Below are 27,256 nucleotides of genomic sequence, written 5' to 3'. Positions count from 1 at the left end.
AGTCGGAAACGACTCAACCTTGGCATGTGACCAGACCTGTCCTGCCGTTCCGGTAACCATCCAGGGACACTCCTTCACCGTCAACTTCCATCTCCTTCAGATCAGTGGTGCCGACGCCGTTCTGGGCATTGATTGGTTAAAGAAGCTTGGGCCGGTGACTACTAATTACACCACCTTCATTATGAACTTTAACCATTTGGGCCACGATATTTCGCTTAAGGTAGACGTTACTCTTGGGCTAGAACCAACTTCTGCGGCCCAACTCAGACGCCTTATCCTCACGGGTTCAGCTTCAGCGTTTTTTCACTTAAGTCTGGTACCCGATAACATACCCGACCCACCCACGGCCCGATACTCCATCCCTTCCATTGCATCCCTGCTCCTCCGATATAACCATCTCTTCCAACCTCCGTCACAACTACCGCCACCACGTACCGTGGTTCATCGTATTCCTTTAAACCCTTCCTCCGTGCCGGTAAATGTTCGACCCTACCGCTATCCTCATTTCCAGAAGAGTGAGATAGAGAAGCAGGTTTCAGACCTCCTTTCAGCTGGTTTAATTCGCCCCAGTACCAATCCCTATTCTTCTCCAGTACTCCTTGTGAAGAAGAAGGATGGGACATGGCGTCTCTGCGTCGACTTTCGCGCCCTTAACTCAGTCATGATTCGTGACCGTTTTCCCATCCCAACCATTGAAGAGCTGTTAGATGAGCTGGGCCATGCCTCCTGGTTCTCCAAGTTGGATCTTCGGCAGGGGTTCCATCAAATTCTGATGCATGAAGAGGACGTCCAGAAAACTGCGTTTCGGACCCATCATGGTCACTTTGAATATTTGGTGATGCCCTTCGGGCTATGTAATGCGCCCTCCACATTCCAATCCGCTATGAACCAACTCTTGCAACCTTACTTGCGCCGTTTTGCCATCGTGTTCTTTGATGATATACTGGTGTACAGCAACTCACTGCAGGCACACATCGAACACTTGGAGACCATCTTCACTGCACTACTCGAAGGTAAATTCTACCTCAAACATTCTAAATGTCTGTTTGCACAGGAGAGCATAGAATATCTAGGTCATATCGTTTCCGGCAAAGGAGTGGCACCGGAGCCGTCTAAGATCCAGGCTGTCACAGATTGGCCACCCCCTACATCAGTGAAAGCCTTGCGATCCTTCTTAGGCCTCACAGGTTTTTACCGGAAATTCGTTAAGGGTTATGCATCCATTGCAGCCCCTCTAACAAGTTTGCTGTGCAAAGACGCTTTTTCGTGGTCCCCAGAGGCCCATACTGCCTTTGATACACTCAAGTCAGCAATGGTCTCCGCTCCGGTACTCGCTCTCCCGGATTTTTTGGCACCCTTCATTCTCGAGACTGATGCCTCCGGTACGGCTATCGGTGCCGTGCTACAACAGAAGGGCCATCCCTTGGCCTATTTTAGCAAATGCCTTGGCCCTAAACTCATCCATTCCTCCACCTACATCAGAGAGCTCCATGCTATCGTCGCTGCCGTACGCAAGTGGAGGCAGTATCTATTGGGACGACCGTTTATTATCCTCACCGATCACAAAAGCCTCCGGGAACTGATGACACAAATCATTCAGACCCCGGAGCAACACTATTATCTTGCAAAGTTACTGGGGTATGAATACACGTGCCTCATTTCTGTTAGACGGTTAAGCTCATTCTGTTGAGCAGCGTAGTTATGATGCCAATGATTGGCTATAAATACTTCTCACCTTGTAATAAGAGGCATATATGAAAAAGCTTATTCCATTAAGTTCAGGAGTTTCTTCCCTTTCTCGAATAAGGGATATTTTCGTCCGCATCTTGGTTCACGTTTTCACCTTCCTTCTCACTATCTAACCGCTGCAACCCTAACATTTGGCCTCTGCCAATTTCATCTTATTCTTCACTGGCATTTACCAAGATAAAGCAGGATCCAGCTGGTATCAATTACTGTAACAACAGTAAAGTAAAGTTGTCCACTTCAATGTAATTTTAGAAAAATTTCCGCTATCTATTCAAAACTCAATGTATGGATCAAAGCTTTTCATTAATGCTAATGCTAATTTGACAGTTTAGTTTCAAGTGATACCAATGGCGCTTTATTTCCATCTACTGTTTAATGTCAGCCAATGCTAATCTGACAGTGTCACTTGTGATGTATTAATTACATGCAAACATGCTTGAAGCTTATCTTCAAATTGAAATAATGCAGGCCATGTGAAATTTTTGTTTTCGTTCCTTTTTGGTATGCCATTGGTAGTTCCTTTTCATGTTTTAATTTTCCTAAAATACTCAAATGTTGTATTTTGATATTTGAATTAACTGGCAGGTGTTCTTTTTGTTCCCTTTGCTATTTGAACCTTGGATCTAGAGAATTATGTTTTTTTTTTTTATGGTTAAGGACTTAAGGTCTTAAGGATCATATATTAACAAGGCCACTCTTTTTATAACTGGTTGGCGAATCCTCTAGCATACTTACCGTGAGATGCTTCTGTTGCATTTAATACTGGTGTTGAATTTTATGATATCTGTTTTATAAACTTTTACAAATACTTTTTGCTGGAAGGGGTTGTCCTCTAGCAGAAGTTATTCTCTGTTCATTGGCTAAAAATTCAAATTACATACACTGACGTCTATAGGCCATTTGATTGAGAATGAATTATAGGCACACACATATGGAGATCATGCGTAGAGGGGTAGAATCATTTTTCTGATTGTGCCACGGCCTTTTTACAATGTGATTTTTTTTTATTCAATTTTTTTTTTGTTTTTTTTACTCTTTGTTTTGGGTATTAATCTATTCTAATACTAAATCTTAGGTCTCCATATGTTAGTGTATTTCTTAAAAGCGGAAAGTAATATTTCTATCATGAAATAAGCAAAGGAGATTCTATTGGCTTATAAAAAAATGTCACTCTTTTTTCTCATTATGGCATAATATTATAAAAAAATATCATATAACAATATCATTACAACTCTATAGTGACAAATTAATTGAAATAATTATACAAAAGTATTAATCTTTTAAGTATTTTTTTTACAACTAATATATTTTTATATGATTAGTTAATATTAATTATCACTTATACCTTTTTTATTTTAAGTATATTATGATTAGATTAAAATATATTTTTAGTCTTTTGTTTTATTTTATTTTTTTATTTTAATTTTGTTTTTTAAATTTTAAACAAGTCACTTTAATTTATTTACATATTTCTATTAGATGAATTTATCATATAACATTAAATTAAAAAAAATTAAATATGCAAAACAATTTAAAAGTAAGATCTTAAGCGAGCGCGTGACTTGTGGGAAAAGTAAGATAATCCTTGAATTATCTTTCCCAACAGTCAAATCTCCTCACCTTATCCGAAATTACAACAAATATTTTTAGGTTAAATTTTTATCCGATTCATTGGGTTTACTGAAAATATTTTGATTGGTAATAAATATCATCTATATCTTAATAACAAAAAACCAAAGAGTGGTCAGTGAAATTGAAAATGAATGTTTTTTTTTAATATTTAAAGAAATATGATTTATTCTTATGTCAAATACTAAAGTAAGAAACAATAATATTATTTTAATTTTATCAATTTTTTATTATTCCAAATAAAAATAAATTTACATTTCCTATTTTAATTCTTGGCATTAGAACGAAAGTATTTTTTCGACAAATTATAATTTGTAACCACTGCACAAACTCCATATCAAGCAAGGTCTCAAATGCTTCTCCACCAAAGAGCATTTTGCATTTAATATGAGTCAAACATGATTTTTATATTAACCAAGATGTTTAGATGTATGTTTGAAGACACCTTCTAGGATGCGAAGCTCAGTAGGTCCTGCATGCTGGAAAAGTTTTTTGACCGTTGGATCCATCTGTCTCTAAGAAAAACATGTAGGTTATCTTTCTAGAAATTGCACCGTATTCCACTCTACGCTTGTTGTTTTTCAACATTTACCTTCTTTTCCACATTTATTCCTCTCTCTAGTAGATATTGTTGAGTAATTTGGGCTGCAACTGTGAGTATTCCCATTTCTTATTATTGGCATTTCAGCATCTGGGTTGCTCCACTTTTTGCATTCTCGAATTAAAAAAAAGAAACAAAAAAGACTCCGAGCATGTATGCTTTTGCTTCCCAAAATTCTGTTTTTATTCTTTTAAAATTAAAAAAAAGTAGAAAACTTGGGCTTTTTTTTTTCCTGAGTGGGGTATTTTTTTAAGGTTTTTTTAAATAAGGGTAATTTTTAAATTATTTTTGAAAATAGATAATTAATAACAGGTGTTACGACTCTTAAATTTGAAATCGTAACACATGTTACAATTTTAGTTATTTTTTTAAACTAAATTTGTATCCAATTTTATCACTTTAACTTAACTTTTTTTTACGATTTTGAAATAGTAACTTAACTTTTTTTATCATTTCGAAATAGTAACTTAATTTTCTTTTATAATTTTGAAATAGTAACTAAACTTTTTTTTTCTTTTACAACTTTGAAGTGGGAAAAGTTTTTTTAGATTACAACTATAAAGTTGTAATTGTTTTTTCATGCTTTGGTTTTTTTTTATTCTATTTTCATTTCTGTAAATAAAATCTTAAAAAATATACAATTTATTACATAAAAATAATAATAAGTAAAACTAAAATTATTTATTTAATAATTTTTTTTAATTTTTAAAAAATTGAAAACCAAATAAAATAAAAAAGCGTGAAAAAAATAATGTACGACTTTAAAGTTAAAAAATCTTAAAAGTAAAAATATATAATTAAGTTATAACTTTAAAGTTATAAAAAAAATTATACAGAAATCGTAAAATTATGTGCTAAATTAACGAGCTATAAAAAATCTTCACGTCAATAAGATAATGTCATGATTCGATCAACAATTAAATTTTACTTAGCTATAATCATTTCCTTATAATATAAAATAATTTCTTTTATTTTTTAAAACTTTTATTGAATTAAATATTTTGGTTCCCATGTTTAAAAAAATCATTTTAGTCCCACAAATTTGAAAAAAAAAATCAGTTTTAGTCCTCAAATTTAGTTCCAAGGGACTAAAAGTGATTTTGAAAAAAAATAGTTTTATCCCTCAAATATACATTTTTGTAACAAAATATATTTTTTAAAATTTCAGAAAATAAGATTTAAAAAAATAATAATTGAAAGATCAAGACAGGATTTAGCCCAGATTTGAGGATTAAACTATCTCTTAGAATCAATATCGAGTTTAAAAGTTATGTAATATTCTAACTTGTATAATGAAGGACATGAAAATTTATGCTGCATGGTAAAGTAGGTTTGCTCTTTTCATATAAAACTAGCTTTGCTTGTTCCATTGAGTGAACTTGCTTTAGGGAACGTTTGAATAGTATATACATAACCAATAATCTATATCACTAGACCTGAAATGATACATATCCCAATTATTAGCATAGTATATTTTCAATTGCTAGGACAAATGAAGTGGCTTCCTGCATACACATAGCATATTGTAGTCTAGTTTAATTTCCTCAAACTATGCAATTTTTGTTATGTCTGAATGTATATGTGCTTGTTTGTTGGCACTAACATTCATGAGGGGATTACATAAAAAGGGAACAAGTGTCTTCTAAGCCTAAAACCAAAAGGAAAAGACAAACAAACTTCTCATTAGCAAGTATCGCTAAACAGTGTATCTATAACACAAAAATAGAACTCATCACATAGAATTTTCTTCTGAAAATAGAAAATTTCAGGCACAGAGAACACAAATCAATATCCTCTATTGTGTAGAGTAAAAATTGGGTGAGCATCTTCCTTGAACTTCTTTATGATGGTAGCGATATGATTCCCTTGGTGGAATGCTTGCTGCAACTCAAGCTCAGCTGGCTGCCTAGAGCCATCACCAGTGTAAGTTCCTGCACCATAAGGACTTCCACCTTTCGGCTCCTTCATCTCGAACATGCCAGGACCGAATGTGTATCCTATTGGAACAAATATCATTCCATGATGAACCAGCTGAGTGATAGCAGTAAACCTGTGATAGATTCCAGAATTTTCTAATCTCATTAGTGCATAATGGTAAGATATTGTTGTTTAATATGTGAGTCTACATATGTCATTAATAACATACATTAGAACTTATCCAAAGAATTAACCACTTTGAAGTGTTCTTAAAAGACTGAATTTCTTGGAATTGTTGACATTTCTGAAGTTATAGATACAAAAGTCTTGTTTCTGTTTTAATGACTTCAAATAGAAATAAGAAAAGTTCAAAATTCATTCTCTTCATTAAGGTATGTGAACTTATTATAAAATGTTTTGTTCCTCTAGTCATGTATGACATCACATTATTAGAAAAGAAGAGGCTTCCTATGCTCAAGAGGAATTCCCTTAAATTTCTAGCAACAATATTTCAGTCATCAATCATATCATAGGAATTGATTAAGAAACTACATTGAGATTAGAGAGGGTCTTACGGTGCAGTCTCTTGTCCAACACCTTGGCAACTGGTGCTATAGAAGATTCCAGCAGGCTTGCCCGCAAGCATTTGCGCTTTCCATAGATATTGAGTTGAATCCAGGAAAGCCTTGAACTGAGCAGCCATCATTCCCAATCTTGTTGGAAAACCAAAGACAAAACCATCTGCCACGGGCAGTTTAAAAGGGTTAATGATTGGTACATCACTCTTTGGTGGTGCTCTCAGCCTAACAAGCTCCTCAGGTGGCAGTGTCTCAGGTATCTGCTCATAGGTTGAAATGTTCAATATAGTCAGCATTTAGCAAGAGCAAATGTTTACTTGCCTTCTTGAAAAGGAGAATGTGAAACAGGTTTTTGCATCCCCTTCTAGAATTTAGCAAGAGCAAATTTGGGAAGTCTTTTTCATACTATGATTCATAGAGACTAGATGACTTTGTTTAAAATTTGATAGAGTTGATTTTGAATCATTGAACATGATTGAAATGTGTGTCCAAATTAATTACAGTCACAAGTTTTGTTACATCAAGCGTTAAGGCAGGAAAAATTGATTTTTCCCTAAATGAATTATGTACTAAAACATATAGCAAAACTTAGGACATGAAATTATTAGATCAGTCAAGGGCTTACGGCCATTGAATTCTCCTGTCAGAAGGCCATTGTAAAATATGGTTATAGTGAAGGAACCAAGCTAACAGAAAGTTTGAATCTAACTTTGTGACATTCAGATCAGATGGCAGCAACAATGATATTAAGTTTAAAACTATTTATCAACCTAAAGTGGAGCCACTGCAACTGGGGCAATACATGCTGATTAATTTCATGAAATTTATCTGCTCCATAGAGGCACAGAGGAATAAGGTTTAGCACTGGACTTTTAGTTGGTTACTATTTGCAATTTTATGCTACAACTAAATAGAATGCCTTGAATTAGGAATTGTGATAAATGTAACAAATATACAGACCTGCCACAGTTTGGCCTCAACACCCTCTACAGAATTAGCCCCGCGCAATATTTCCCTAGCTAGTGTTTCCACATGACCATACATTGAGTAATACCTGCAAAAAAAAAAAAAAATCGTTCAGTAAATGAAGGTGATAGAAACATCGTCAATAATTCAGTACAAGATGAAAATGAAAAGGGAAATTGAGCAATATTATTGGGGACAATACAACAGAAAGAGGAAATGAAAATCACATTATGAAAAGGTAGATACTGCAAACACCAAGGTTATAGTTTATCAGTAAAAGGATAAAAACAAAAGGAAAGTTAAATATCTAATAAGAACTAGTTGATTGTTATATTTGCAAATCATTGTAGATGGATATTATCTGTACACAGCTTACAACTTGTCAAGCTCTGAAAACCTATTTTCTAATTGAGTAACAATTTTGAAATGTGCTTTCATTATAGAAAATGGCAATGATGGAATACCAAAGAAGATGTTCAATGATTCAGAAAGTCAATGAATCAGGAACACAATCAAGTTTTCTTACAAATTGGGAAAATAGAAAAGCACAAGACTTTCAGCATTCATGGCTCCTATGGAAAATCTCTCAACATCCCCAATGATCAAACAAACCATTGTATCGTTACAGAACAGAGGGAAAAACAGAAGCAGAGCAAGAATGCATCATATCTTTCAAAGTTAGACACCAAGATCTTCAAAGAACATTGAAATCTAAAAGATTTCAAATTTAAGAACCCATTGAAGAAATAAAAGAAACCCAATGAACGAAATTCCATATTGAGAAGCATGCATCATGCATGTCAGATAATGATTAACAAGTTATAATTATAACACAAGAGTGCACACATATATAAAGAATCAATTAAAGAAGACAACAAAGGTTAAAATGTGAGCATACTGCATACACAATATAAACTTTGGCAGGCATTGATGATCGTAGAAGGTCTCTTTGCTTCTTCTCTTTGTTCTCTTGCTATGTTGGTATTCTTTCTTTTGGCTAAATGAAATGAACAGTTAGAAGTTGATTGAAATGGCGGGAAGCGCAAGCCTTATTTATAGGTTGAATTTACAAGTTGGGTCCTCTTCTTCTAAAACAACTCTTTTCTTATATGCCCGTAAATTTCTCTATATACACTTTATGAAAAAGAAGAATAAAAATGAATTGAATTTTTTAGTATGTTAAAATTAACTCGTGTACTTTAATTAATTTTATGGAAGTCATTCCATCTAATTACTCAAAAACTGAGAAAATAAATGTGCTGACACTACTATTATATTACTTGATAATGCATACTACTACTAATTACATTATTAGTACTAATAATTACTTTATCCGTGAAATTCCTATTGACTAGCCATTTAATCTTTGAATTCTTTGTATATTTTTTTTTTAAACTTATAAAACTCACCACAAAATGATTCTTCTGTTAATTTTCACCAATTTTATTTTTCACCCCTACTAAACATTCCCGTCTCACATTAATTGTCATGTGCGTCAAGTTACATATTACTAAGTTGCCTGTGTGACCAACTTTATCCCATTAAAATGAAGGAAGAACACATCAAAGGAGTTTCCTACATGATATTTTTGTTGTTATCTATGATGAGGGACCAATCCAGAAGAAATTCAGTGAAGGGGGACTAAATGTGTATGTTTGAATGATTATGGATAAAATTGATCTTAAATATAATTTATTTTAGTTAAAATTGATTTTGAATTTATGTTTTGATACTTTTATTAAAAAATCAAGTTAGAGTAACACTTGCGGCAAAATTTTGAATCTAACTCAAAAACTACCAAAAATTACTTTAACACAAAATTAATTCTAAACTTAAAATCAATTTTAAATTATTCTCTAATGTTAAACCAACCAATCTAAGAATATATTCAAAATCAATTTTAAACTCATGAATAATGTTTCAACTAAAACTAAACACACACTAAATATTTTTCTTATTTTGTAATTATTTAAATATTGAATTTATATTAAATAATTATTTAATAAATAATATCTTTTACAAAATTACATTAACAGGTTATACACAATTAAAATTTTATTTAATAATAAATAATCTTAATAATCCTCCTCTTAAAAAAAATCTTTGATAATCCTTTTAACAGCATTCCTTTAATAACACATTTCAATATTTCATGCCTTAAGAACAAAAAACCTAAATTTAAGTAACAAACTCAATAACCAGATATTTTGAGAAGGTAACAATTAGAAAAAGTATATAAAAAAAAAATAGTTTGATAGGAAGCATCGACGAAATGATGAAGCAGCAACATCAACGAAGTCTGAATTCAACACTAGCTGACATTCGTTTTCCATTCAATAGCAAGTGGGTACACTAGCTGACATTCGATTATTAGCTGACACTTTCACATGAATGCCCCCAAACACTTGTGACCTGCCAAGAAATTTCTGAACTCTGCGTATTTATATTTCTTGATACATTATTTCTATCCACAAACACTTGTTCTTCTTCCTTCACAGTTTTGCAATTGAAATGGCTTCTACTTCTAATGCCATCATCCAATGCACCTCTTCTTCTTCTTCTTCGTTTCAGTATGACGTGTTTGTGAGCTTCCGCGGTGAAGACACACGCAACAGCTTCACCGCTTTTCTTTTTGAAGCTCTGAAAAAACAAGGCATCGAGGCCTTCAAAGATGATAAAGATATCAGGAAAGGCGAATCCATAGCACCAGAGCTAATACGAGCCATTGAAGGGTCTCACGTTTTCGTTGTTGTCTTTTCCAAGGACTATGCTTCCTCAACTTGGTGCCTGCGTGAACTAGCACATATCTGGAATTGCATTCAAACATCACGCAGACCTCTTCTGCCCATTTTTTATGATGTTGATCCATCACAAGTGCGAAAACAGAGTGGAGACTATCAGAAAGCCTTTTCCCAACACCAACAAAGTTCCAGGTTCCAAGAGAAGGAAATTACAACATGGAGAAAAGTTCTGGAACAAGTAGCCGGTCTCTGTGGTTGGGATATCAGAAATAAGTAAGTAATCTTCTGTTAGTTTGTTACGTGCATATACAATATATTTTTATCATTTCTTACTAATGCTGTTATCTTGAATGTATTACTTACTAACTGCATGTTTAATACAAATAATATTTTAAAAATGAAAAAAGTACTATATATGTTATTATCTTCTTCTATGCATGTACGCTCGGTTTTGGTTTCCTTAGGTGATGATTTTCCATTCTTTGTTTTCTCTAAACTTTTAGGCAACAACATGCAGTGATTGAAGAAATTGTTCAGCAGATAAAAAATATCGTGGGTTGCAAATTTTCTATTCTTCCATATGATAATCTAGTTGGGATGGAATCTCATTTTGCTAAATTATCAAAGCTAATATGTCTGGGGCCGGTTAATGATGTTCGAGTTGTTGGAATTACTGGCATGGGTGGAATAGGAAAATCTACTCTTGGTCGAGCTTTATATGAAAGAATCTCTCATCAATTTAATTCTCGTTGTTATATTCATGATGTAAGCAAACTTTATCAACGTGATGGTATATTAGGTGTACAAAAGCAATTACTTTCTCAATCTTTAAATGAAAGAAATCTAGAGATTTGGAATGTATCTGATGGAACACTTCTGGCATGGAAGAGGCTATCCAATGCAAAGGCACTTATAGTTCTTGACAATGTTGATCAAGATAAACAACTAGATATGTTTACTGGGGGTAGAGTTGATCTGTTGTGCAAATGCCTTGGTAGAGGAAGCATGGTCATTATAATTTCTAGAGATAAACAAATATTGAAGGCACATGGAGTAGATCTTATTTACCAAGTGAAGCCATTGAATAACAATGATGCTCTTCAATTGTTTTGCAAAAAAGCATTCAAAAATAATTATATTATGAGTGATTTTGAAAAGTTGACTTCTGATGTACTATCACATTGTAAAGGTCATCCCTTAGCAATTGAAGTACTGGGCTCATCTTTGTTTGATAAACATGTCTCTCATTGGAGGAGTGCATTGATTTCGTTAAGAGAAAATAAAAGTAAAAGTATTATGGATGTGTTGCGAATAAGTTTTGATCAATTAGAGGATACCCACAAGGAAATATTTCTAGATATTGCATGTTTCTTAAGCAAAAATATGCTATGGGGGGAATATTTGAAGGAAGTTCTAGATTTTCGTGAATTTAATCCCGAGTATGGCCTACAAGTTCTCGTTGATAAATCACTTATAACCATGAATTTTATTTTTGGGGAGATTCAAATGCATGACTTGTTGTGCGATTTGGGCAAGTGTATTGTTAGAGAAAAATCACCTAGAAAGCCATGGAAGTGGAGCAGATTGTGGGATGCTAAAGATTTCCACAAAGTTATGTCAAATAATAAGGTAGAATAATTTATAAATATAAAGTCCTCCTATTATTCTAGAATTTGTAAATACTTTCAAAGATCTAACTTTTTCTTTCCTTTTTGCAATGTTCAAGGCAGCAGAAAATGTTGAGGCCATAGTTCTTACAGAAAAATCTGACATTCTTGGAACAATTCGAACAATGAGGGTCGATGCTCTATCAACAATGAGTTGCCTTAAGCTTCTCAAACTTGAATATTTGAACTCTGAAATCAATTTTTCAGGAACACTTACTAAGCTTTCCAATGAATTAGGATATCTTAGTTGGAAAAAGTATCCTTTTGAGTGTTTGCCACCAAGTTTTGAGCCGGACAAACTTGTTGAGTTGATACTAAGTGACAGCAACATCAAACAACTTTGGGAATGCACAAAGGTAGTATCAATTATCATTTTTCTTCTATATTGTATTTATTTAAATAAACAAATTAAAAGGCAAACTTTCTTATGATAATTCCTTTTTCTCAATTTAATTAAAGAAACAAAAGAAAGGCTGAATGTCATTATTAATTTTGTTTCCTACTATTGGCCTTGCATTGTAGCCTCTACCCAATTTGAGGCGTTTGGATCTCTCTGGCTCCAAAAATCTAATAAAAATGCCATATATTGGAGATGCCCTATATCTTGAGAGTTTTAATCTCGAAGGATGTATACAACTCGAAGAGATCGGTCTGTCCGTTGTTCTTTCACGAAAGCTTTTTTATCTGAATTTGAGAAATTGCAAAAGTCTTATCAAGTTGCCACAGTTTGGAGATGACCTAATTCTTGAAAATTTAGATCTCGAAGGATGTCAAAAACTCAGACGCATTGATCCATCCATCGGTCTTCTAAAAAAGCTCATAAGATTGAATTTGAACAACTGCAAAAATCTAGTAAGCTTACCCAATAGCATACTAGGCCTCAATTCTCTTGTATGGCTGTATCTCTCTGGCTGTTCAAAACTGTACAACACCGAGTTATTATATGAACTAAGGGATGCAGAGCAATTGAAGAAGATTGATATAGATGGAGCTCCTATTCATTTCCAATCAACATCTTCCTACTCCATACAACATCAAAAATCAGTTAGTTGCTCAATGCCTTCCTCCCCAATATTTCCATGGATGCGTGAACTTGATCTAAGTTTCTGTAATTTAGTTGAAATCCCTGATGCTATTGGAATTATGAGTTGCTTAGAAAGGCTAGATTTAAGTGGTAACAATTTTGCTACACTGCCCAACCTCAAGAAGCTTTCCAAACTGGTCTGTTTAAAGTTACAACATTGCAAGCAGTTGAAATCTTTGCCCGAGCTCCCTTCACCAATTCTTCGGCGCCAACGAACAGGATTATACATTTTTAACTGCCCAGAATTAGTTGATAGGGAACACTGCACTGACATGGCTTTTTCATGGATGATGCAATTTTGTTCGCCTAAGGTTTGCATGTTCCTCCTTTGCTCCTCCCATCTCTTTCTCTCTCCTATTTTGTGTATAGGAATCAGGAAATAACATATAGATGTCTCTGCTGTATCAGGAAATAACTTCATACATTGATGAAAGTGTTACTCCAGGAAGTGAAATACCAAGGTGGTTCAATAATGAGCATGGGGGAAATTGTGTAAGCTTAGACGCATCTCCTGTTATGCATGACCATAATTGGATTGGGGTTGCGTTTTGTGCAATATTCGTCGTACCTCATGAAACACTCTCTGCAATGAGTTTTTCAGAGACAGAATGGAACTACCCTGTTTTTGGTGATATTCCAGTGGATTTTTATGAAGATGTAGATCTAGAACTTGTTTTAGACAAATCAGATCACATGTGGCTATTCTATGTTGATCGACATGACTTCATTGCAGATTTCCATCTCGATGACAAATATCTTGGCAGATTGCTTTTGAAATGTGATGAAGGGATAGGGTTCAAAGAGTCATATGCTGAGGTGAAGAAATACGGATATCGCTGGGTATATAAAGGGGATATAGAACAAAGGAAGCGCAAATTTGGGGAAATTGAAGAAAATGTGAGCAGAAGGGAGAAAAGATGATGCAAGCTGCTCCCAGGAAAAGACAAAAAAGTTGAATCTGAGGCTGTAGAATCATCATTTCTTCTCTCATTTTATTCATTTCAGTCGTCCTTCACTCATCCCAACAATTCACAAGTGCCATCAAGGGAACTCATGCAAATTTTTAATAAGCTTGGTGCCGTAAAATTTTGTATTCACTATTACTATTACTTTTATTAAATTCACATTTTATTGAAGATTATATATAATATTAGTTTATATATATGAGTTTTTATATTGTATTTATTAATCAACTAATTTATAATGATATCTTGAATAAATTTTATAATATTATCTTAATTTCTATTATTTGTTACTTGTGACTTTAATAGTAATATATATATAAATTATTTATAATTTATTTAAATTTTTAATATCAATTACTACTAATGTAGTGTTATTATTCATGATGGTTATCTTTATATTCTCTTCATTCCTTTTCATATGTTTTTTTTAAGGTTTTTATATTTTAATAAAGAAATATAACAAAGTTTCTTAAATCTAAGATAGTTGTGAAATTTCTTATTTTATCCTTTTTTGTTACACTTCACAAATAAATGTATGAGTAAATTAATTAAAAATTAAAAGATAAAAGATAAGTAAAAATATAATAGATAAAAAATAATTAATGTAATACTTAACTTTGTGGATGATAAATAAATAAAAGTATTTTTTCAAAATTCAAACAATTAAAAGAAAAAAATCAGGAGTACCTTTTCTTATAAGATAAAATATAAATGAAAACATGCAAACTACTCTAAATAAAAACATATAAAATGATATAAAATAAAATTTTAAAAAATTATATATTAAATATTTTTTAGTTTATAAATTTTAATAATATGAAAAAATTGATAACTTTTGACTAATAATGCAAACAAAATAATATTAATGTAATTAAGCAAATAAAACAAATAAAACAACTGACTTAGATATTCATTCTCTTATCTACAAATTAAAGGTCATTATTGAATAAGACTTTGGATGGTCGGACGGACGTAATCACCCATACTTGTAATATTGCAAGCTCTTCAAATATTTGGCCGAGTTCCTCCATTCAGAATTTGAAAGAAAGATGTGCAGGATTATGCATTTTTGGAAGTGAATTACCATCTCCCGTTGTGCATCACAATGATTGGATTGGCATTGCAAGTTGTGTAATATTTGTGTACATATATGGACGTGCAATATTGTAGTACTTCTTGTTTTTATCAAGTCAAATTACTCATTCAGGAAATGAAACTAAGGAACAAGATTTCTTCCTAAGCAGAAAGGAAGTGAGAAAAAATATTTTGATGCATATGGTCTTCAAAATTTTTTACTTGTTTAGTGCAGATTAGTATAATGTACCAATTAATCTTGTTTTGATCAAGTCAAATTACTCATTCATGTCCTGCGCACTTAACACAAATTGAATCGATCTCTTTCAAATTTCCATGTCCTCTAACAAGGTGAGAGCTTTAATAGATTAAAAAATTTGTACTCTAAGAAAAAACAAGAAAAAAAAAATGACATCACCCATCATTCTCCCTGCTGAAATGTTTTGAAAACTGAATCGATAAACCTGAGGATGATGGTTTGATTGTTTCAATCAATTAAATAATTTATGATTAACCTGTGATTAGTACATCATGGAGCTCATTTCTGGTGATGATTAGTACATCACTCTTGGGCAGTGCTCTCAGTGTACCAAGCTGCTCAGTTGATAGTGTCTTGGTACCTGCTCATATGCTAAGTAAATTTGGGAAATAAAATCTTAGTCACAGAGATCAAACAGGGGTTATTGGACTTGAAAGTGACAAAAATGGAATTAATGCATATATAAGGATTGGCAACACTGATGCATTAATGATGAAATTAACATGCCTGCCATAGTTGGGACTCAACCCCTTGTACAGATGAAATAGGAATTGAATATCACAATTTACCGGTGGATGATCATAGTGCTAAGTACGAATAAAATGAAAATGAAGCAAAAGAAATTTAAATTTGAATTGTGCCTTGACTAGGAGATGTAAAAAAACCATTCAAGAAGTGAATACATCTAAAACAAGAATGAAAGGAACAGAGTTAAAAAAACAATGCATGAAATCCGAGGTGGAAAGATTTTTTAAATTTGAAAGACTTCAAATTTAAGAACCCTTTGAAAAAGTAAGAGAAACCCAGCGAATAAAAAATCATTTTTAATTAGAACCATCATAGCAGGAATACCACTAACGACTAATTGAGGGAAAGAAAATTAGAGAAATATTGGAGAAGGCAAACAGAGTATAGCAATAAAATATTTTTCTAAAAAAGAAAGAGTAATGAGTGATTAATAAATGCATACACAATGTAAACTTTGACAGCCATTGTTGATCCTCTTTCTCTCTCTCTCGTTAGAATTCTTAGCTAAATGAAATAAACTGTTTAATTGGAGATTATGAATGTAGGGAAATTGAAGCCTTATAAATTACAATGATTGGAAATTGGCTCGCTACCGCTGAAGAGGCTTTGTTTATAAGTAACACTTATTTACATGTAAGCTTTTTTATTTTTTATACTTTTCCTTGACTAGGCCCAGTACAGTTTTTATTTGAGTTTAGGAAGGTATGTGGACTAAAATTTACTAAGTACAACAACCTTTCTTTTTTGGTTTATAAATAAATAAAAATTCTTAAGTCATTGCTGGAGTTGGATAGTATAGCAATTGACTTTAAAGAAAAGGATGACAGAGTAACCCGGACAGTGACGAAAAAGGTCACTGTTTATGTCCTACTCTGTGTAACTGTACAAATTGTAAATCTGACAACATGTTAATTAGAAATCAAACATCACTAATTTATATAATAGATAAGATGGAAGAGTCACCATTAAAAAAAAAAAAAGAGAGATTTTGCACCAATTAAATTATTTAATTCAAAAGGATGAGGAAAACTGAAAAGAAATAATTCAACCAGTAGATATGAAAGAAATATACATTAGGTTTAAAACTCAAAGTGAACAAATTATTACAAAGGATTTACAGAATGAAATTAAGAATCTTACGCAAGAAATTCAAATACTTAAACAAAACGACATTACATTAGGGTATAGACTAGTAGAACTAGAAGGAAGAAATTTTTTATAAAGGTATAAGATACGACAAATAATCAAGACAAAAGCTCGGGATATTTTAGGGTGTGTTTGGTTTGTATTTTTATTTTTTGTTTTTATTTTCTAAAATTGTTTTCATTTTCAAAAGATTAGAATTCTGAAAATATGTTTGATTTGACTTCTTGTTTTCTGTTTTCAGGAAATAAAAATACTGAAATTTTATGATATATTAACTTCTTGTCCTTTTTGTATTTTTACATTTGCTTAAAACTATATTTCTTGCTATCACATTTCCATTTTACCCAAAATGAGGTTTCTGTTTTCAATTGAAAACATTGAAAATGAGATTTTATTGTTTTCATTTTCTAGTTGTTTCTTGTTTTCATTTTCAATGAAATTAAATGTTTTCAAAAATTCAACCAAACACATTTTTATCACCATTTTCTGTTTTAAGTGAAAATGAAAATAGAAAACAGTCAAACCAAACACCCCCTTATTAATTTATTAAATATAATTACAACTCACAAATGGCATTGTGAAATAACCCTAGTAATCCAAAATGAAACATTTAATATGATTGTTTTAATTGATTCTGGAGCTGACATCAATTGTATCCAATAAGGATTAGTTCCTACAAAATATTATGAAAAAACAGGAGAAGGGGTTAGCACTGCAAATGGATCTCAAATGAATATCCAATATAAATTGCCTATTGCAAAAATTTGTTACACCACCTCATTTATATTAGTTAAAAACAAAAACATAACCATACAATTAATATTAAGAACACCATTTTTAATTCTATTATATCCTTTTAAGGTGACTAAAGGGAAATAATATCGAAAGCCCTAGAAAAGAAATATGTTTTGATTTTATTCAACCTCCTCGACTAAAAGAATTAAATGCTACAAGAAGTTTCTATAACTAAAGTAAATTTAATCCAAAGGAAAGAAAAACACATAAATATGCTTAATAAAGAAATACAATATAAGAGAATAGAAGAACAACTAAAAACTCCTAATATTAAAAAAAATAGTAAAAGAATTTGAAGAGAAAATAGAAAAAGAAATTTGTGAAGCAAATCCCATAGCCTTTTGGAGTAAAAAAAAAAAAAGAAGTTTCATTAACTTACGAAGAAGAATTTAATGAGAAGGATATCCCAACAAAAGCAAAACCAATACAAATGAATTAGCAATACTTGAAATATTGTAAAAAAGAAATTCAAGATTATTTAGATAAAATATTAATTAGATTGTCTAAGTCTCTTTGAAATTGTTTCGGATTATATGTAATGAATGCTTTAGAACAAGAAAGAAAGAGGGACTCCAAGGTTAGTAATAAATTATAAGCCTCTAAACAAAGTCTAAAATGGATAAGATACCTAGTACCTAACAAATCTTATCTAATAAAAAGGTTACATGATGAAATTATATTCTCTAAATTTGGCATTGGCATGAAGTCAGGCTATTATCAAATTTCAGTGGTAGAGGAGGGTTGTTTCACAATGGATAAGATACCCAAAACCTAACATAACTTTTGTAGTCCCTTTTGGACATTAAGAATGGAATGTAATGCCCAAAGGCTTAAAGAAAGAACACACCAAATGAATTTTAAACTATTATGAATGATATTTTCTACCAATATATGGAATTTTCGGTAGTATATTTAGACGATGTACTAATTTTTTCAAAAGGAATAAAATAACATATCTCACATTTAAATAAATTTATAGAAATAATAAAAGAAAATGGGTTGGTAGGCTCAGCAAAAAAGATAAAAATATTCCAAACAAAGACTAGGTTTCTAGGATATGAAATATAACAAGGAACGATTACCCCAATCCAAAGATCACTAGGGTTTGCAGAAAATTTTTCAAATGAAATTAAAGATAAAAAGCAGTCACAAAGATTTTTAGGATGTTTAAATTATGTTGTAGATTTTATTTTAAATATTAGAACCATTTGTGCCCGATTATACAAAGGAACCATTTACCCCTATGGAATGTTGACATGGTGATTATTGAAATTAAGCAAATTATAAAACATCCACCTTGTTTTGGAATTCCGGATCCAAAAGTCTCCTTGATTGTAGAAATCGATGCCTCAGACATGGGTATGGAGGAATACTAAAGCAAGTTTCAAAAAATTCTTCTAACAAATAGTTAGATATTATTCGGGTATTTGACATCCAGCTCAACAAAAGTACTCTACAGTTAAAAAAGAAATTTTATCCATTGTTGTATGCATTACCATGTTTGAAGATGATCTATTTAGCAAGCATTTTCTAGTAAGGACTTATTGTAAAGCAACACCAATTTAGTTAAGCCTTTTGACCTCACTAGAAACCAACCTTCTTCTTATTTGGATCCAAAATACCAAGAAAAGCCAAAGCTTATGTCAATAATAATAATTGAAAAAGAATGTCACCCTAGAGAAGTAGCTAAAGGACACTTTTCCCTTAATACCATTACATTCCTCATGAACGAGCAGAAACAAAAAACAAAATTATGAGCTTATACTAATTGATACAGATTTAATAGAAATACATCATCATGACTACCCAATGAGTCAAGGTATCATATTTTCAAAAGCAAAAACCTTCAAGTACTCTCAGTTCAAGATCAGAATCAAGAACTTTATAAATCCAAGACCTTTTCAAGATAATGTTCTCTGCAATCATATAATTATTATGATTATATGGATGTTTGGTACAATACTGTTTACCTTTAGCCTTTCCAACATTCATGGTTCTACTGGTTCAAAAAGGAAATTTCACTAAAGTTTCCAAAATGATTCCTTAAGTGGTTTAGCAATATTGGACTCACGGTTAATTTATTTGCCCAACAAGTTAAAGGCAATTATGAATATCTTATTGAAAGAATAACCTTTGTTCAAGAATATAGATTTATATCATTTGTAGTTGGTCAAGGCATAAAATTGATTATGTCCAACGATTATGATATGATACAAGACTCAATAAAATTCTTTGATGAGACAGACATCCAATATCTAACTAGATCAATACGAGTTAAATGATGGAACATATTTTATATTTGGTTGATAAGAGAATAAAAAATGGATGAATAGATAAAAATGTCCAAACAAAGGTTAGAGATAAAAGTCCAAACCAATAAAAAAATTTATCATTTTTAAACCAAAATCTTATTCACAACAATCAATAGTGAATATCAGAACAAAAGAATTTTATGACAGATCAAGAGAAAATCAGCAAAACTCAATTTTTTTTCCTTACGCAGCAGCTTGAACTTTGTAAGGCAAACCACACAATCGAGCCCTTCATTTTGTTCCCGTAGTGCCCTAAATCTGAAAGAGGGCAACAATTCCACCATGAAGCGATCAATGTGGGAGCTCTCCCTTCCGGCGAAAGGCACCAGCTGTTAGAATTAATGTCTCATGTGAGAGGCATATGACTTAGTAGGGACTAATAAATAAATAATTAACAATTAAGGGCTAAATTGTAATTGGGCTTAATAGGAGAAGTTTCTAGGTTAACTACTACTTGATGGGAGTAGTGGTTATAAAAGGGGCTTAATACCCACTAATGTGAAATAAGGTCCCCTTCCTGACCAGAAAGTGCTCTTTTCTCACCCATAGCCATCACGAACGGAGAGAGACAGAAAAGAAAAGCCAAAGGAAGTGAAATCCTATTTCTCTCATTTTCAAGGAAATCAAAGTGCACCAGAGAGAAGTTCCTATGGAGAAAGGTACACATCATTATCTATTATTCTTTATTGATTGTTTGTGAGAACCATAAATTTCAAGATCCTGTTGGTTTTCTATAATTGATAGTCTAGGAAACCCTCAAGAATTTTTACATGTGGTATCAGAGCATGTGTTATGAAATTTATGATTCTCCAAGAATGATTTAATTTCTCCCAATTATGCATAAATCCTAATTATGAAATTTAGGGATTTTTAATTTATGTTACATGTATTTTCAATTACATGTTTTGATAACGTGCCTTTCGTGTTAATTATATTTTCCGCTGCAAAGTATGAAATTCTAGATATATAAAATTTCATGAGAAGGAAAGCCATGAAAGCGGTAAAATTTTTGGAAATTACATTTTGGGAAAGAAAGCCAAAAGTGACGCTTTAGTCGAACTGCAAATTCGTGCATTTTATTTAAGATCAAAGATGACAATCATATATTATAATAATAATAAAATTGGGCAATTACGTACCACTTTATGCAAAGTTTTTATTCCAATTACGTTTTGGAAAATGCAAATATTATCCTTTTTTCAAAAGCTACACGTAGGTACGCTAATTTCAGTTTTGTGAAAAGCGCTGCCATGTACGTTGGTTGCAGGGAAGGATTCCTTTTCGAATTTCTATTTGCAAACCCCTTTCTGCTATTTCCAATCCCACTTGCCTATTTTTTTTTTTCGAAAATGATCATTAAACATGATTAAAGGATTGGAAGTTTATGTTCTATAATTAAATTAATGTGAATGTTTTGCAATTATTGGTAACAGTAAATATATGTATATACTACATATTTGCTTGAACGTGTTGAAATGTAAAAACACAAATAAATGCAAATATTATTTTATGGCCTAGAATGGAATTAATGGAATGGCTATGAATTGTTAATAGCAATAAGTATGTGCAAGCCATATATATTTGGTTGGAATTAAATGTATGTTAAATTTGTTAGTCACCAAAGTGGCCAAATTTGTAAGGTTATTTAATTCCAAATTAATAATTATTTCAATTACTCATAGAATAATGGATGCTAAATTATATGATTGTTGGCTTATGGGTAATTGAAATTCATTCTTATAAGGCATTTATGGATCGTCCAAAGGTTGATTAGTTGTTCTTATAATTAATGAATATTATTGTAGGCGATTTGTGTGTATCATTAGTTTTATTTATATACCCAAAGGAAATAGATACTACTAATTGGTGCATATTTAATTGTCAAATAATGTTAAAATTTTATCAGCATCATCATGTTTGTATGTTGTGTGTTGGTGTGTCACCCAAAGGAGAACATCAATATACATTGATTTTTATCTGAGTAAATTATATGTATGACTTGTGTTTCATGTACCAAAATGCTTATGTGAAGTTTTATTATGCAGTACCTGTTCCCAACTCATTGAATTCTCATGTATCATCTATACCAATTTTTAATGGGCTTAACTTCTCTGATTGGAATGAGCAAGTCCAATTTTATCTCGGTGTTTTGGATCTTGACCTTGCTATATTGGAAGAGAAGCCTACTACTATTACTGATGCTAGTAGCAATGAACAGAAAGCTCATTATAAAGCTTGGGAAAGATCTAACAGATTCAGCCTAATGTTCATGAGAATGACTGTTGCAGACAATATTAAGACAGCTCTCCCTAAAACCGATAGTGCTAAAGAGTTTATGGGGTTAGTGGGAGAGCGCTCTCAAATAGCTGATAAGTCTCTTGCTGGGACATTAATGAGTACACTAACCACCATGAAGTTTGATGGTTCACGTACTATGCATGAACATGTCATTGAGATGACAAACATTGTAGCAAGACTTAAGACCTTGGAAATGGCTGTGAATGAGAACTTCCTTGTTCAGTTTATTCTAAACTCATTACCGTCTGAGTATGACCCGTTTCAAATGAGCTATAATACCATGAAAGATAAATGGAATGTGCATGAATTGCACAGTATGTTAGTTCAGGAAGAAACGAGGCTTAAGAATCAAGGAAGTCACTCAATCCATTATGTAAGCCACCGAGGGAATCAAGGAGTTGGAAAAAAATTTGTAAAGAAACATGATAAAGGCAAAGGACCATTAAAGATCAAGGACGGTCCTGTGCAAATCCAAAAGAAAGCATCAAAGAACAATAATTGTCATTTTTGTGGAAAATCTGGACATTTCCAGAAAGATTGCCCAAAGCGTAAGTCTTGGTTCGAAAAGAAAGGTGAGCTCAATGCTCTTGTATGTTTTGAATCAAACTTAACTGAAGTTCCCCATAATACATGGTGGATTGATTCTGGATGTACAACTCATGTTTCTAATACTATGCAGGGATTCCTTACAATCCAGACCATAAGCCCAAATGAGAAGTTTGTTTTCATGGGGAATAGAGTGAAAGCTCTAGTGGAAGCGGTCGGGACTTATCGTTTAAAACTCGACACTGAACATCATTTAGATTTACTGGAAACTCTTTATGTACCTAGTTTATCTAGGAATTTGGTTTCATTATCTAAACTTGATATTACTAGATACTCTTTTAATTTTGGTAATGGATGTTTCAGTTTATTTAAGTATAATCATCTCATTGGTACTAGTGTTCTTTGTGATGGTTTATATAAATTAAAATTGGATGGTTTGTATGTTGAAACCGTTTTAACTCTGCATCATAATGTTGGCACTAAACGTAGTTTAGTGAATGAACGATCTGCTTTCTTGTGGCATAAACGTTTAGGTCACATTTTTAGAGAGAGGATAGAAAGATTAATAAAGAATGAAATTCTTCCTTATCTAGATTTTACGGATCTAAATATTTGTGTAGATTGTATCAAGGGAAAAAAAACAAAACACACAAAGAAAGGAGCCACAAGAAGCACTCAGCTTCTTGAAATTGTGCATACAAATATTTGTGGACCTTTTGATGTTAGTTCTTTCAGAAGGGAAAGATACTTTATCACCTTTATTGATGATTATTCACGTTATGGTTATGTCTACTTACTGCATGAGAAATCTCAGGCAGTGAATGCTTTGGAAATTTACTTGAATGAAGTAGAAAGACAATTAGACAGAAAGGTGAAAATTATTAGATCTGATAGAGGTGGTGAATATTACGGAAGATATGATGAAACTGGGCAACACCCAGGTTCATTTGCTAAGCTCCTTCAGAAACGAGGCATTTGTGCGCAATACACAATGCCTGGTACGCCACAACAAAATGGTGTATCAGAAAGGCGTAACAAAACTTTAATGGATATGGTTAGGAGTATGTTAATCAATTCAACCTTGCCCGTATCTTTGTGGATGTATGCTTTGAAAACTGCCATGTATTTGTTAAATAGGGTTCCTAGTAAGGCAGTTCCAAAGACACCTTTTGAACTGTGGACAAATAGGACACCTAGTATGAGGCACCTGCATGTTTGGGGTTGTCAGGCAGAAATAAGAATTTACAATCCGCAAGAAAGAAAATTGGATGCAAGAACAATCAGTGGATATTTCATTGGTTATCCAGAAAAGTCAAAGGGGTATATGTTTTATTGTCCTAATCATAGTATGAAAATTGTCGAAACTGGAAATGCAAGGTTCATTGAAAACGGTGAAATCAGTGGGAGTACAGTTCCACGAGAAGTGGAAATTAAAGAAGTTAGAGTGCAAGTCCCTTTAGCTTTTGCCTCTAGCAGTAAGGTGATTACTACTTCAGTTATTGCTACAAACAGTAATGAAGAAGTACAACACAATGATGAGCCCATGATACATAATGAACCCATTGTGGAAGAACCACAGGAAGTAGCATTAAGGAAGTCTCAAAGAGAAAGAAGACCAGCTATTTCGAATGACTATGTGGTATACTTACATGAAACATAAACAAAATTAAGCATTAATGATAATGATCCAGTTTCATTTTCACAAGCTGTAAGTTGTGATAATTCTGAGAAGTGGTTAAATGCCATGAAAGAAGAGATAGATTCCATGGAACATAATGGTGTTTGGGACCTTGTAGAATTACCAAAGGGTTGTAAGAGAGTTGGTTGTAAGTGGGTCTTCAAGACTTAACGTGACTCTCATGGCAACCTTGAACGTTACAAGGCTAGACTTGTTGCTAAGGGATTTACTCAGAAAGATGGCATTGATTATAAAGAGACGTTTTCACCAGTCTCACGAAAGGATTCTTTCAGGATTATCATGGCATTAGTAGCCCATTATGACTTGGAGCTACATCAGATGGATGTGAAAACTGCCTTTTTGAATGGAGATTTAGAGGAGGATGTTTATATGGACCAACCAATGGGATTGTTAGTTGAAGGGAAGGAACACATGGTGTGCAAATTAAAGAAATCAATATACGGTCTTAAGCAAGCTTCCCGCCAATGGTATTTGAAATTTAATGATACCATTGTTTCCTTTGGATTTAAGGAAAACACTGTTGATCGGTGTGTATATCTGAAGGTCAGTGGGAGTAAGGTTATGTTTCTAGTCCTGTATGTTGATGATATATTGCTTGCAACTAATGATCTTGGTCTTCTTCATGAGACTAAGAAGTTTCTTTCTAGTAACTTTGAAATGAAGGATATGGGTGAGGCAAGCTATGTGATAGGGATAGAAATATTCCGAAATAGATCACAAGGATTGTTAGGCTTGTCTCAAAAAGCATATATCAATAAAGTACTAGAGAGATTTAGGATGGAAAAGTGCTCAGCATCTCCCGTTCCAATTCAGAAAGGAGACAAATTTAGTTTCGCACAATGTCCTAAAAATGATCGGGAACGGAAGCAAATGGAAGCAATTCCGTATGCATCAATTGTTGGGAGTATTATGTATGCTCAGACCTGCACTCGACCAGATATAAGCTTTGCAACCGGAATGTTGGGAAGATATCAAAGTAATCTAGGAATGGAACATTGGAAAGCTGCAAAGAAAGTTCTGAGATACTTACAGGGAACAAAAGACCACATGCTTACATATAAGAGGTCTGATCACCTAGAGGTGATTGGATATTCAGACTCAGACTTTGCTGGATGTGTGGATACAAGAAAATCCACTCTTGGCTTTGTATTTCTCTTAGCCGGAGGAGCAATATCATGGAAGAGTGCAAAACAATCAGTTGTTGCTGCATCCACCATGGAAGCTGAATTTGTAGCATGTTTTGAGGCTACAATTCAGGCTAATTGGCTGCGAAACTTTATTTCAGGGCTTGGAATTGTCGACAGTATTGCTAGGCCGCTGAAAATGTATTGTGATAACTCCGCAGCAGTATTCTTTTCTAAGAACGACAAGTACTCTACGGGTGCTAAGCATATGGAATTGAAGTACTTTGCCGTGAAAGAAGAAGTTCAGAAACAAAGAGTGTCAATAGAACATATTAGCACAAAGCTTATGATAGCTGACCCTTTGACAAAGGGATTACCGCCCAAGACATTTATAGAACATGTTGAAAGTATGGGCATTATTGTTATTGATGATCATTAAGTGTAATTTACCTTATGTAATTTTGCTGACACTCTAAGCTCAATTATGATATGTTTCTGATTACCTGTTCTCTATGTTTGCATGCATGTTTGTGTTAAAGTAATGTTAACAGGTTTTGTCTTGAATGAAGACATTATGTTGGACTAATTATGTACTCCTAACTAATGGTCATATTAAGGAGAAGACTAATTTGTAGTACATGGAAGGGACTATGTCGATTAGATGATGTACAACCGCCATGACTCGAATTGGTTCCTATTCTTAATCATGAAATTATGATGTACCCAATGTATAAAACAATTTAGTCAATTTTTAATGCGCATTATGTTAGTTAATCTATTTATTTATTTAGTCCATAATGTTTATTAATGTCACATGAGCCAAGTGGGAGAATGTTAGAATTAATGTCTCATGTGAGAGGCATATGACTTAGTAGGGACTAATAAATAAATAATTAACGATTAAGGGCTAAATTGTAATTGGGCTTAATAGGAGAAGTTTCTAGGTTAACTGCTACTTGATGGGAGTAGTGATTATAAAAGGGGCTTAATACCCACTAACGTGAAATAAGGTCCCCTTCCTGACCAGAAAGTGCTCTTTTCTCACCCATAGCCATCACGAACGGAGAGAGACAGAAAAGAAAGGCCAAAGGAAGTGAAATCCTATTTCTCTCATTTTCAAGGAAATCAAAGTGCACCAGAGAGAAGTTCCTATGGAGAAAGGTACACATCATTATCTATTATTCTTTATTGATTGTTTGTGAGAACCATAAATTTCAAGATCCTGTTGGTTTTATATAATTGATAGTCTAGGAAACCCTCAAGAATTTTTACACCAGCATCCATGGAGTTGAGATACTGTCGTTGTTGAATTGATGTGCAATCTTACCTTCGTTGAAAATTTCATCCGAAATGTGTAGCATATGCTGCATGGGAAGCCCACCTTCTGCAGATGAACCAATTTATGTTTGGTCAATTTGCAGTCCCTCACCCTTGCTCAGTTGCCAGAAGAGCAGGACAAAATTTGAAGTTAAAAGTAGCAGTGGAGAATATAAGCCATCACACCACCAATACAAGCTAATTTTTGCCAACGGAACCATAGTCAAGAATGCCTTTCGTTTCACAGAGATTGAGGCAATT

At 32.9% G+C, this 27,256-nt stretch overlaps 2 protein-coding genes across 2 annotated transcripts; one reads left to right on the top strand and one right to left on the bottom strand.

The window, feature by feature from the left end:
- Positions 1-5,724: 5,724 nt before the first annotated feature.
- LOC114416983 (NAD(P)H dehydrogenase (quinone) FQR1-like) lies at positions 5,725-8,451 on the bottom strand. Its single transcript, XM_028382037.1, has 4 exons — positions 8,346-8,451; positions 7,435-7,528; positions 6,472-6,734; positions 5,725-6,029 (listed from the first exon to the last, which is right to left on the bottom strand). Exons 1-4 carry the CDS (start codon positions 8,366-8,368, stop codon positions 5,765-5,767), a joined length of 645 nt encoding a protein of 214 aa, XP_028237838.1. The 5' UTR covers positions 8,369-8,451; the 3' UTR covers positions 5,725-5,764.
- Positions 8,452-9,893: 1,442 nt separating this feature from the next.
- On the top strand, positions 9,894-14,018 carry LOC114416979 (TMV resistance protein N-like). The gene is made up of 5 exons (XM_028382034.1): positions 9,894-10,454; positions 10,685-11,810; positions 11,908-12,204; positions 12,371-13,243; positions 13,341-14,018. The coding sequence occupies exons 1-5, from the start codon at positions 9,952-9,954 to the stop codon at positions 13,851-13,853; spliced, it is 3,312 nt and encodes a 1,103-aa protein (XP_028237835.1). The 5' UTR covers positions 9,894-9,951; the 3' UTR covers positions 13,854-14,018.
- Positions 14,019-27,256: the final 13,238 nt, after the last annotated feature.

The sequence above is a fragment of the Glycine soja genome, chromosome 6 (genome assembly GCF_004193775.1).
Source record: "Glycine soja cultivar W05 chromosome 6, ASM419377v2, whole genome shotgun sequence".
In the NCBI taxonomy this organism is placed as follows: Eukaryota; Viridiplantae; Streptophyta; class Magnoliopsida; order Fabales; family Fabaceae; genus Glycine; species Glycine soja.
This window is presented reverse-complemented; position numbering and strand designations above follow the sequence as displayed.

Excerpts from the sequence above, each read along its gene's own strand:
- LOC114416979 (XM_028382034.1), top strand. The coding sequence starts at position 9,952 with ATGGCTTCTACTTCTAATGCCATCATCCAATGCACCTCTTCTTCTTCT. Across the intron at positions 11,811-11,907 it reads AAGTTATGTCAAATAATAAG|GCAGCAGAAAATGTTGAGGC; the intron begins GTAGAATAATTT and ends GCAATGTTCAAG. Across the intron at positions 12,205-12,370 it reads AACTTTGGGAATGCACAAAG|CCTCTACCCAATTTGAGGCG; the intron begins GTAGTATCAATT and ends CTTGCATTGTAG.
- LOC114416983 (XM_028382037.1), bottom strand. The coding sequence starts at position 8,368 with ATGCCTGCCAAAGTTTATATTGT. Across the intron at positions 7,529-8,345 it reads CCTGCCAAAGTTTATATTGT|GTATTACTCAATGTATGGTC; the intron begins GTATGCAGTATG and ends TTTTTTTTGCAG. Across the intron at positions 6,735-7,434 it reads TTGAGGCCAAACTGTGGCAG|ATACCTGAGACACTGCCACC; the intron begins GTCTGTATATTT and ends ACCTATGAGCAG.